General features: G+C 32.4%; 1 protein-coding gene across 2 annotated transcripts in view; it reads left to right on the top strand.

Moving 5' to 3' along the window:
* Positions 1–12759, top strand: part of LOC114251618 (uncharacterized) — a 52803-nt gene extending 40044 nt beyond the window's left edge. Inside the window, exons 11-12 of one of the 2 annotated variants that reach the window (XM_028185957.2) lie at positions 3302–3358; positions 4910–12759. In XM_028185957.2, coding sequence (XP_028041758.2) covers positions 3302–3358; positions 4910–5349 — 497 coding nt within the window. In that variant the 3' untranslated portion in view covers positions 5350–12759. The remainder of the gene's footprint in view (positions 1–3301; positions 3359–4909) is intronic. The other variant, XM_089736606.1, reaches the window with a different exon arrangement.
* Positions 12760–13517: the final 758 nt, after the last annotated feature.

Here is a 13517-nt window from a genome sequence, read left to right as displayed (position 1 = left end):
TAAAACTGTTTGCACATTGAAAAATTTAATGTACTAAATGAAAAAGACTTACATTTCTTAAACAATTGACGTTATCACTTCCATTCTAAATCTGTCGGCATGTCAAAATTTAGTGCATTGAATTTCATAGAACAGCTTCAAGTTTTAGAATGGTTTTTTGTTTGTGTGTCTGTGTGGCATTTTTTTAATTATCAACAAACGTTATACAGTGTGTAACAAAACCTTATTCTTTTTAGAAAAAATATGAATGTAATTAAATGCAAAATAATGAATAAATTAGATTATATTATTATAAAACTAATAATTGAATATCAAATTATTTGCTAGTATTTGGTTAAAAGCACCGCGTTATTCTTTTTAGAAAAATTATGAATGTAATTAAATGCAAAATAATGAATAAATTAGATTATATTATAAAATTACTGATTGAATATTAAATTATTTGCTAGTATTTGGTTAAAAGCACCGCGTTATACAAAGTCATTCTTCTATTCTAATATAAAGTCATAGGTGTGCCAATCACCTCAATTGACTATGCCGTTATTTGCTTAACGGTTCTCAGCTGTTTGAAATCACTAAGTTGTGTGATCTATTCATAAACATACTTACATTATACAAATCATTACTTAAATACGATCGTTAACGTTTGTACACAAAATATAAAGTTTTTGCAACACACTGTATAAATATCATTAACTAATTAGTTAAAAGAAAGAATATGTAGGTTTTTTAATTAATAAAAAAATGCTAGTGATTTAAATTATTTATTTTGTTTGATAAATGGTTATTTCTATTCTACATATACAGTTTTTACACTAGCCATATTACAATGCATGTGTTTTGGCGTTATTTGATTCCCCTTTCATCGTGATTGAATGTAGTTGGGTCATAGGGAACCCTAAGTATATCTCATAGTATCAGAATATTTATATTGGTAAATATTTTTAATACAATTTTATAGATTTTTTTTTAACTAAAATGATAGTTTTTAAAAGCTAGATTTCATAAAAAAATACAGAAAACAAATCAGTGGAAGAATTGTACACTGGAGCCATTTATTTTGCTTAACTACTTGCACAAAAATAATTTCAATTTAAAACATACTTTTGTTTTGGTTGAATTTCAATACCATATATTTAATTATGGTTCTTAAAGTCTTACGACTAAGTGCCACGATTACAAAATCAATTAATTTCGATCGCGCTCTTTAAAGATGACTCACAATAAACTTCTTTTTTTGTGATTCCGCAACAACAATGAGCTTTATTAATTCACATTGTGTTTGAATCATCAGTACATGTGTCATATTTTACGTTTGTGTGTGTAATGCATGTGTGTGAGTTTAGTAATTGAAATGGCGGGAAATTTGAATCATTGAAGTTTCAAAATTTTGACATTTTATTGGTATAGTAAACACACCCGGATTGTTATACCAATTTTGATTCTTTCAACGTGCAAAGCAATCGTGGGTTTTGTGTCGTTTGAGGCTTAGACGTAAATGAATGCAATTTTTTATATCCATATAGGTACTATGTCATTTTAAACTTTTAACAAACTATGAAAAGACAATTGAAAGTAACATATTGTTAATAATACTTTTGTATTTAATACATTAAAATGAATATAAACATATTGAATTTAATTGCAATGAATACATTTGATGATGAAAATTTATACGCCAACCGCATAGAAAATTATTTTTATTTCATTGTATGGGTGTGATAAAAAATTGTGGTGCGAACATTTTGATTATTTATTAACTTATTATATCGAAAGATATCATTGGAGTTTAATTTATTAATTTTTGTTGTTGTTCTTTTTTTGTAGAAGATGACATTTATGCTTTTTTGTTTCCGCTGTCCTTGTACTTATTCTCTGTTGATTTTTGTTTCAAATTTAAATTATGTTAGAGAAGTCTAGAGTTTCAATCAAAGGACAATGCCCAAAAGTGGGCCAATTTTATGTCAAAACTATTTGTACTTGAAAAACTATGCCTTATTTTTTCACGTTGCTTAGTTTATGTATCAACATTTCTTTCAACCTGGCATTGTTTTCCAAAAAAATAAATTACTTAATTGATAACATCCCAAAACTATCCATGCCATAGTTTTTAAATTCGCCAATAGGCAAAGGGCTTAGCCCATACAGCCTTATAGCAAACCTTTATGCTGTCAAACGAAAGAGTTGTTTGTGACTTAAACAACAAATAAAAAAAAAATAGCTAATGCTTATAATTCACAGGCTTCTTAGTTTATTTTTGTTCAATTCAATATTTATTGTAATAATTATTACTTAAAACCATGAATTATTTAATATTTTTAGATATTAATGATTCCATTAGTAAAAATATCAATGGCCTACCATTACTCTATTCTTATTATATATGATCAGAGACTTTTGGCAGTAACCCGAGTGAAGCGTCACTTGAATTTTTATTTTAATGTATTTTTAATAGTTTATTGAGTAATTTGTATTTGTAATATTGTGTATAAAAGCTCTGCGTAAGCTCATGCTCAGTCAATGTGGTATTCGTTGAGTTGACGTCAAAACTCCCAAAGCAATAAAATGAGATACACCGGCTTTTTATTGACATAAAAAATATATAACTTCGACAGACTAGGCTGTATAGGCTACGTACGCTCTTTCCCTGCTTATTGGTGAATTTAAAAACAACAACAACAATATCGTTGCCGGCTTCCGGATTTTCATTTCATTTTATTATTATTATGAGGATATAATAATAATAAAATGTACGTAAGGGCTTATTTCTAGCAACATTAACCACAATTAACTTATTTAATACTGTAAATAATTATGAGAGCGATTATTGATTTCGAAGAAAACAATTAACAACTTAATTTTAGCTGCAGAAAAAAACAGATTTCTCTTAAACCTGGGTGAGAATATAAAAATCGTTTTCTGAATATGAAACGATATTTCTTTGTCTATCAAATTAAGTTAAAACCATCATGACGCGACAACTTTTTTTAGGGGCTCAAACGCCCATAGAAAATGGGCATTGTCCTTTCAATTAAATCTACTAGAAAATATCTTAATTAAATTTGCTTCTTAGTTGTTTTGAAATTCAATTGTTTTTTTTTTTCACTGATTTTTGTCTACATCCGTTTGGTATTTCATTCATACCTTTAATATATTTGTCAATAATATTTATTTACTATTTAATTAAGTATAAATGTGTATAGATTGCCTACATAAATTTAGCTTGAACTTAGTAAGCCAACAGAGAATACGTACACGCCATCTAGTGGTGACGCTGCGCTAACTGCAACTCTCTCCTTAGGTATGGATGTCGATTTAGCGATGCAGTACGGACTAGCCGCTGAACTGAACAAAATTTGTTAGTATACTTTCCAAATTATAAATGCATGAACAAGTAACACTATATTATTATATCGTCGCTTGAAAGGCAAACGTGACTAAGCGACAATAACTGCTTTGTACATAAATGATAGGCTATAACCATATTCGATGCGCAAAAAAAATATTTTTAGTTCTATTAAAATCATTTACGGTAGGCAGCGGCTTGGCTCTACCCCAGGCATTGCTGACGTCCATGAGCGATGGTAACCACTCACCATCAGGTGGGCCGTATGCTCGTCTGCCTATACGGCAATAAAAAAAAAAAAAAAACAATCCTACAGCTACTAGCTAGATTCTACTACAGCTAGATTCGTCAATATAATTTTTTTTTCAGGTATTTCAACTTTAAATTAGTCTACTGTAAAGTTCACGCATTGTCGCTTAGTCACGTTTGCCTTTCAAGCGTCGATATATATACACACTAATATTGAAATATGTACAGGGTGTTCGAAAATTGGTCTTTTTACTTCCATTTCTAGAACAATTTATCGAAAACTAAAAACATTAAAAGATTGTTTTTGTGAAAGAAAAAAAAAACGAACTATTACCGTCGAACAGAAACAATTCGTGATCTATCAAACTTTGCTTGTGCTTTCATAATACAGCTTTATTTTATTTTTTGCACTGTTTTCTTCATACTGAAAATTGAAGGTAAGTTCGTATCTGCTTATGACTGAATGCCAATCTTACTAACAAAAATCTTTTTTGAATGTCTATAGTGAGTTGAGTGAAGTTAACAAGTTTGAAATAATACTATATTGATTTTGTTTAAAGAGCTTTTGGTATTTAATACGTTCCAAATATTGAAAATCTATTAAAGCAATTACAATAGAACAATAATATTAATAAAAGATAAATAATCGCCTAAACTTTTAGTTACAATTGTGTTTTTATTGCTTAGATGGGTGGACGAGCTCACAGCCCACCTGGTGTTAAGTGGTTACTGGAGCCCATAGACATCTATAACGTAAATGCGCCACCCACCTTGAGACATAAATTCTAAGGTCTCAAGTCTAGTTACAATGGCTGCCCCACCCTTCAAACCGAAACGCATTACTGCTTCACGGTAAAATAGGCAGGGTGGTGGTACCTACCCGTGCGGACTAACAAGAGGTCCTACCACCAATAAAAATATGGTCAAAATATTGTATAGTAAAAAAAATTGTCCATAATCTATATATATAAAAATGAATTGCTGTTCGTTAGTCTCGCTAAAACTCGAGAACGGCTGGACCCATTTGGCTAATTTTGGTCTTGAATTATTTGTGGAAGTCCAGAGAAGGTTTAAAAGGTAGATAAATATGAAAATGCCGGGAATTAAATAAAAATAACAATTTTGTTTTTCCTTTGATGTGCTCCCGTCGGACGGATTCCTTTTGTTTGTTTTAAGTTTATTTTATACAAAAGTTTAGGTATTTTATTTATCGATTGAGGCACTACGAAGTTTGTCGGGTCAGCTAGTCAAATATAAAATTGAATCCCTTTAAACTTTATACTTTCCATAATCAACTGATGTGAATATTTCCAGATGGACGTCCGAACGAAAACTACAATGCGACTAATCTACCCTTCGGCGACTTCTCGTACCTGACGGAAATGATCTACAACCCCATGACGTACAGCTACGGCGTGACCAGTGTCGACCCGGACCGGAACGTCGACACCGACCAGAGCATGTCCACCGAGCCGCACGACCGGACCATCGACGTGTCCGACACGTCATCGGACGACGACGACTCGCGAGTCGAGCCGGAAGAGAACATCCCTGCCGTTGCCATGGAAACGCAGATCATGACCGTCGGCGACTGTCAGATCGTAAAACTTCCCGCCAACAACGACGATAAGGACGACAAAATTGACCAATCGGCTGAGGGTAGTGTAGTGACGTCATCGACTCCTAGCTCGGTCACCATCACCCCCATAACCACAGTGGGCGACTGCACCATACGGCCCGTCGAGAACACATAATGTGTGCAACCGTCTGTCCCCATAATATGCGGAGGTCTGCTTCTATGGTTCGTGTGAGCGCGTCGCGGCGTTTCCCTGTAATCGATTATTTTAATTATGTCTATAGTATCGATCGATACTGAATCAGTATTCTACTTAGGTATAGTTTTATAAATTTTAAACTTTTTAGTTTTAATCATACAATACAACATCCGGTTTTCGAGTGTCGTAACGTTGTTAATTAACGATAACAATAATTGGAATTGAAATTTTTAATCGATATTGGTTTGGTACGACAAAAAATACTCTTGTACACAAACGTTATTATGTGGTTTAGGGTTTTAGTTTGTAAGAATGAAAGACTTATGAAACGACATAGTTAAATTACAGGGAGACGCCATGTTCGCTCACTGCGGAGTCGAGCTGGTATGGGGAAGGCACGATTATCCATTGTGGTAGCATTTAATTATAATGGCATTTACATGCGCCATAAAAAAAACACTATTATATACTATAAAGACAACGCTTCGAGATACTGCAGGTTTTCTTAACTAGGGTTGAGATAATCGATAATCGATGCGTAGTCAACAAAACTTTCTAGTAGTGATATCTCGAACAACTTATATAAACATATGACTAAACTTACTAATCGATTTAACAGTACCCACACGTGAGCGCTACATATTTTATAGATTTTTTTTTCAATGGTTCGTATTTATTCTTGAGTTATGAATCATGTAAGTCTTCCGTATCGGTAATGCTACTACAATGACATTGATAAAAACCATCGAGTATTCCTTGAATTAGGTTTTGACTGTCGACCGGTGCATTTAAGGAATCAGCGAGGAATATTAATTTATTTCATTCGAACGTTTTATTTTATAAACGCCATAAGCTTTACAATTTAATTAAACGTGATACTCATATATATACCTGTGTACCAGAACAAATTCGTCACAATCCAACAAACTTTCTACGTAATATAATTAACTAGGGATATAATAATAATAATAAACAAACAAACAAACAAAATAGTTTCGTATTATTTTTACATTAAACATAACACCAAATACAGATTGAATATTAGTCTCGGCGGAAAGCTCCCTCTGCACATTGACTAATAGATTTAATATTTTGCGAATATATAACTATACATTAGACGCGTCGTAACACGCGAAGTTACGAAGCGATAATATTTAGATGCGCTGCTCGCGACATGCACTAACGAAGTTGCCTTCAATGGTTTTAACTGTAATCGTATTGTAATAAGGGGCACTTCTCAAAAATATTACACTTGCGGCCACAAACGCGTCGGCAGTGTAGATCTCTCGGTCGATCTGATGCAACACGAGAGACTGACTTCCATTATATGTTAACGTTAATATTTTTGAGCAGTGCGATAAAGTTTCGTGTAAATTATCGAACAAGTCGCGTTCGTATCGATAATATATAAAGAATATCGATAGGTTTAATCACTCAATACTCTAATCGGTTTTAAAACGATTTTCTCAATTTATTATTGTGTAGGAGGAAATCGATTAAATAATAATCGCGAACGATCAAACCTAAACTTGTGTTTAAATTTATAAGCGGTGTTCGTATAATAAATGTTTGGGTTTGATTCGATCGATGTAATAATCCCCGATAATTGTCTGTGGTGGCTTTGATACCACAAAAAAAAATGAAGGTCTGATCTATTCGGTCTATTTGGAAATTTTCGTGCATTTTTTTTGGTGTTGTCAATCTGTAGACTGTCTTTTTTGGATCAATTATTGAAGAAATAGCTTCTGTTTCGAACAGTTAAATTATCGATGTAAATTAAGAGGGGTAATTATTGGATGACTTTTATTTATTTATTGCATAAACATGGTGAAACCTAACCTGGTGGTAAGTAGTTAATCTGAGTTCATAGACATATCACAACGTCGTGAATGTCGCCAGTGAGACTTCAAATCTATATATCAATTGTTCTGTAATTAGACATATTACAATATCGCGAGTTTATTACACGATGTTATTCGTGCGCCATTGAAGTCATTCATGAACATTTGTCAAGTACGTATTTCATTACAAAAATTGGTAGCTGCCCGTGAGATTCGAACACGGGCACAGTCGCATCGCTTGATACGAATGTACCGGGCGTCTTATCTTTCAGACTAAGACGACTTCAATGAACAATAAGTTTTCATTGCCCATTCACTTTTCAATTGCGAACAAACTCGGGTGTCCATAATTTTGCTTCTTAAAAGGTAAATTGATCCTGAATTCTAACCAGCCCATTTACTAGACAACTTTCAAACAACCTCTAAAGTTATTAACTTAAAAAAATTCTAGTGAAATTTTCGAGCCGCTGTTCCGATTAGATGTTGTCTCTATTGCCAGATTGTCTGACTGACATTACCGACGATATTTTTTTTATTGGCTCCAATTAGAGCCACCACAGACGCGTCTCAATAAAAATGGCGCGAACTTAGAATCTGATTGGCTGTATGTACGCCGTTTCCTTAGGCATAAACTAGTTGCGCACGCTACGTCGCCTCTCATGCTCTTGTATCGGCCACTGTGAATACTAGACTGTAGTTTATGTAGTGTCTTAGTAATGTAATATTCTAAATATTGATAACGACTCGGCAACACCACGCGAACAAGTGATACATACATACGTCTTAGCTGATTATTTGTAGTGGAACTTGTAACGTTAGTAACAATATTTATATGTTTATTTTAATGTTGCTCGGTAATGCGAAGAAACAAAATGTATTTTTTTGTTTTTTTCAAAAACGTGATTCTTTGTAATACATGTTTTGAATCAAATATCAAAATTATTTTTAATAATACAATCGTGGACTATAAGTGGTAGATCCTTGTACCTGCAGAGACTGATGGGGTAGCTAAGTACATGAATTTCGATGACATTTGTGTTTCGCTTCATTCAAGTTATTGTGTTTATACATAATAATAGTGTCGGTGTGTGCCTTGGACCTGACTCTATCTGTCTATAGCGTCTCTAGCGTCTCTAGCGTTATTCGGAACAGCATTTTAAGGAATGCGCATTCGATTTCCGGCTGGTGGACTTTGTTAAACTTATCGATAACACACTTGAAAAATTCCAGCTTGGGTCTTTAATTTGGATCGTTTGGGAAAAAAATGTCAAAAACAAACGGGAATGTAGTTTTTCGTTCAAGCAAAAAAAGCCTCTAACACGCAGTTCATTAAAGAGTTATTCCAAAAATAAAGTAGTTTAGCAAACTCAATATCAAAAGGATATTTGATTCAAAATTCGTAAACAGAGAATGCAAATAAGAACCCCACAACACAAGGACAGCTACTCGCTAATGGTGGCTGTTAGACAGCCAATGTTGGCGCTTCTAAATTAGTTCCTCGTTTTATTTATAATTTTCAAATCCAAAATATTGTTTAAAAATTAAAACTTTGCATATTTAACAAAAATATCTTTATATATATATAACAAAAATATCTTCAAAGTATTAAAACTCTTAATTGGTAAACGTATTTTCTTTAATCTGTACAGTAGTATATAGTTCCTAACATGTAATCGATACAAAATTATAACCCTCTTGGAATATTAGTGTAGGAAAGTAAAGTTAATTTTTATTTTGGGGCCGCGTCGCCTTTACCGTATAATAAAAAAATAAAACAGAATCAACAATATTTCGTATGGCAACATTATCTGAAAAACACAACAAATTAACGTAATGCCGATTTAGAACTGACATTTTAGGCAACCGGCGGCGCGGCGTCCATGCTAGTGATAAGTTTTTTTTATATTTTATTTCGTAATTCAATCCTTTTAATTATTATTATTTTTTTAAAGTATTCATTAATTCGTCTAATCATTGAATCGATTTCGTTGACGGAATAGTTATTACGTATTTTAATGAAGACTGCTCGGTATCGCTTTCTGTTCGTATTATTTCGCTTGATGTCCTTAATTTGTATTTGCAATCGTTCAAATACGAATATCGTATCTGACAATATTTAACACTAGCTGACCCGGCAAACTTCGTACTGCCTCAATCGATACATAAAAAACCAAGCTTTTGTATAAAATAAACTTAATACAAACAAAAGGAATCCGTCCGACGGGGGACAAATCAAAACAAAATTGTTATTTTTATTTAATTCCGAGCATTTTCAGATTTATCTATCTTTTAAACCTTCTCTGGACTTCCACAAATAATTCAAGACCAATATTAGCCAAATCGGTCCAGCTGTTCTCGAGTTTTAGCAGAGTAACGAACAGCAATTCATTTTATATATATAGATTTAGTACGCAACAGTGCGTTCATCCAATCATTGACAATTCAAATTTTATTCACAATTTGAACTCAAAATAATATTGACTCTCTTGAAAATACTAAATCTTCGTGAATATTAAGCAAACGAAAAAATCACTTGATAAGCAGAGAACAAAATTGTTCTAAGCTATTTTGTTTTTCCCAATTTCCTATAAAAATATGTGCAGCAAATTTCTTTGTAATTTCAGAGGCAAGACTGAATACGCTAATTCTTTTTAACATTATTCTTGACACTGCCTTTGGAGAATCGTGTTATCGATTATCAATTTATTCATGTTTCTTGTCCATTCCCAGTGCAATCATCAAAGAAATTATAAAGATTGACCGTTATTTTCGGTCCAAACCTCTATAGTTTAAACTTTAATTTTAGACTGAATCAGTTCTGCATAACCACATCCATCGAATTAAGTTTTCGCATCGACAACTCATCATGGCTATTTATTAATTTGGTTATTTATTGTCTGCGAATTCGACTGAGCGATTGCGAGTACAAACACTTGTATTGTATAAGTAGCCCTCGAGAGGCATTGAAGCTGAGTCTCAGGCGGCAAGCTAAGCTTATTGAGAATTATTTAATATAGGAATCTGTATTTTTATAATGATACTTAAGATAAGTTGAGCGGGAGCCGGTATTGGATTTGTTTGCGATTTGATCTATTCATTTTTATACTTGTGTTATTGTGGAAGCCCTATTGGCTTGATTGGCCTGGTTAAGTTTAAAGAGCTGTTCTGATTGGTTGATATATATACATACACCTTTCTGTCATTAACATCGATTTCCCTCATTAAATTCGTGTACACGAGAAATAAATACATATTTTATATCAATTGCGTTTACGATCGAGGTATTTATTTATCATTATATTAAATGAAAAAGTATTTCATGTAAAATGTACACAGATTTATGTGTTTTTTTAATTATTTTTGTTTACTTCAATGATTATCGGGCTACATGATAGCGGGTGTGTCGTTAAAATCGTTGTTTAATTTACGTATTTAAACACAAGCATACTTAAAAGAGGTTATTGAAATTTTAAATTTAAGGTGTAATTTACATAATACCATACTTAGCTTGGGATCACTATCAACATATCCCATGCGTTGCGGCAGTCAATTAGAAAAGTGTAATATTTAACTCTTTATTACTCACCACTATATTTCAAATTAACAAAAATAAAAAATAATTTAACGACAATTCCGAAGACATTGTGCTTAAAATAAAAAAAGCGCCGCAACGCAAAAACTCGATTTAAATACCTGATTTTTTTTAAATACCCTCACTCCACGTTACATTACATATTTATAATTTAATGCGTCTTCTAAATTACCTACAATAGGCGATTCGTTTTGATTTTAAAAATGTAATGAAGCCGCACTTGAAAAGCTATAGAGACGTTATTGGTAATTTTTTATTTTTTAATATTCCAAAAAATTACATAACCATATATATCTAAAATACACAAGTTTTTTAAAATCGCGAACACGTATCGTTGGAAACAATTAACGGAAATTAATAAATGCGAGATTAAGTCGAAAAAATAGTTTTAATTGTGTATTAACAATGTTTAGAATGAAAAGTTAAAAAGGCTCGCATTGTTGGTATTTGTAGAGATATTTCCACTACCAACCCACTGGTTTAATATACGAATGGCTTAGTCGTATAAACAGAACGTTCTCAGAAAGGCTTAAATTAAACTCGATTATTGATGCGTGTAAAATAATTAACACAAAAACTCGACACTCTCACACTATTATGTGGTCCGAGAACTCATTCGAGAAATATCACGCAATACGTATTATTAATTTATGGCATGTTGAAAGATTGTATGCATTTATATTTTGAGTAAATGTTTAATTTTAATTAATGTTTATGTTCGTAATGTCACAATTGAGTTAAGTTGAAGTTTTTTTTTTTTTGTATTATGTCATTTATGTTATGTACCCAGAGTTATAATAAATAATCACTATTGGATCGTTCACATTTTGAATGGCAGATTATTTTGATTCTCAGCGCGTGTTTGTACGAAAAAGATTAAAAGATAACATCGAGGGGTGAAAGACTGTTTGGCTTAAACGACATTTCGCTTAATGCGCCACATTTATCTTTGTAATTAAAAGTCAATTTTATTTGGTATTAGCATTAGTAATTCGATGTTTTTAATTGAACTTCAATTATGTTTACCCCATTTGAATAGCTGAAGAAGTTTTATTGTCATTTGCAAATTTGACACCTTAAATGGCTCTCCTGTAAGGTTTACAAAAATGTCAAAAATAAAACATATAGCCTTTTCCCCTCGACATAATTTATTAACTTTATTCAAACCTGTACGTAGGTATTTTCACGTAAAAGAACAAAACTTGAAATACATTTGATTCGATGTAATTACTTAATACAAAATTTTTGTCATTCAAAACGCGAACGAAGTTCACGGGATACTCCACACATATTACACCTGCCTAATCAATTATTATTGCAATCAAATTTAACCGTAATATGAAAATTTTACATATTCACATTACGTTACAAAAGTATAATATGGTGTGTGTAATTTGAAATTTAAACGTGTGTTGGATGTGATGCAGATTGTTGTTCAAAAATGTTATGGCTCTTGAAAAACGAAACAATAGTAATTCGTCACGATTAAGCCAATTTAAGATATGTATAAAATATTAGACATTTCTTAGTAGGTTGAGCTATACCATAATTAAAAAAAAAATATATATATATTCATCTAATTAATTACAGTCTAAATATTGTTTGAACAATGTCTACTCTACAACGGCACACGAGTACATTTCATATTTTAACGTTTAGTTGTAGTGTCCAAGGTTTTTATATTCCTGTATTGTGAAATGACTGTCATTTTACGTTGTGATCATGTGAGTGCAAAATTTTTATTTAAAAAAAAAAAACAGTTTCGATGACACTTCGTCGACATTAGGGCAGCAGATATATTTAACATACAATATGTTTTTGTTCTGCACAGTCCGAGAGCAGTATTTTTTAGATTTAATCTTTTATAATTATAAACTTTTTATTTTTAACGTTTATCGAAATTCGAACGTTAGTTTCTAACAATGAAATATTTAATAAAGAAAATCACAAAAGTAAGTTTTATTTTTTTATTTTTCTGAACACATTAATTATTGTTTACCTACACATATGACAATATGTGTAAGCAAAACACATTACATTTAACTTTTGGATATCTATAATACAGTGGCTTGTGGTAGTATCGGCATGTCTTGAGGTAGGTGACATTCACTTGTTGTTGTCCAAGGACCCGGGCATCAAACAGCATGTGGAAGTAGAAACAGAACCAAAACTAGTATACTTTTGTTCCGGAGACGTTTTACAATAATAATTCCTATATAGCAACATATTTCTGAGAGATACTAAAATCAAGGTGAGATTGCAAAATATCTTAGGAATAATATTTAAATTTTAATTTAATACCTAAATTAGGTAATTTTCGGTCAGTGGTCATCGTAGCTCATGAACATCAGCAATAACAGGAATACAGTAAAGCCGTTGAGAACTCTACTTCCATGGCATAGCCCTAAAGAAACCATCATTCCAAAAGCCAGATGGAGCATGGCAAATACTATCTCTGGAAACTTCTGTGTAGATCAACGCAGCGGCTCGAACTGGTAGTGATGAACCCATCTCTGGCGCCGGGAGCGATAAAACAAGGAAGTTATTACATCATCTCAAACAATTCCTCAGAGCACTTTCCATAGAACATACGAGAACTGAAGTACCCGAACGATTGAGAAAGGGACTGTCAACAGTCCAGTAGAATCCAATGGAAGTAGGTAGCTGGTATTCATTTCGAGCGTGGACTGTATTTATTGATTCAGAGCGGAAGA

Source organism: Bombyx mandarina, chromosome 03 (assembly GCF_030267445.1).
Source record: "Bombyx mandarina strain Sakado chromosome 03, ASM3026744v2".
Lineage (NCBI taxonomy): Eukaryota > Metazoa > Arthropoda > Insecta > Lepidoptera > Bombycidae > Bombyx > Bombyx mandarina.
The sequence above is the reverse complement of the archived record's forward strand: the minus strand, read 5'-3'. Positions and strand labels throughout refer to the sequence as shown.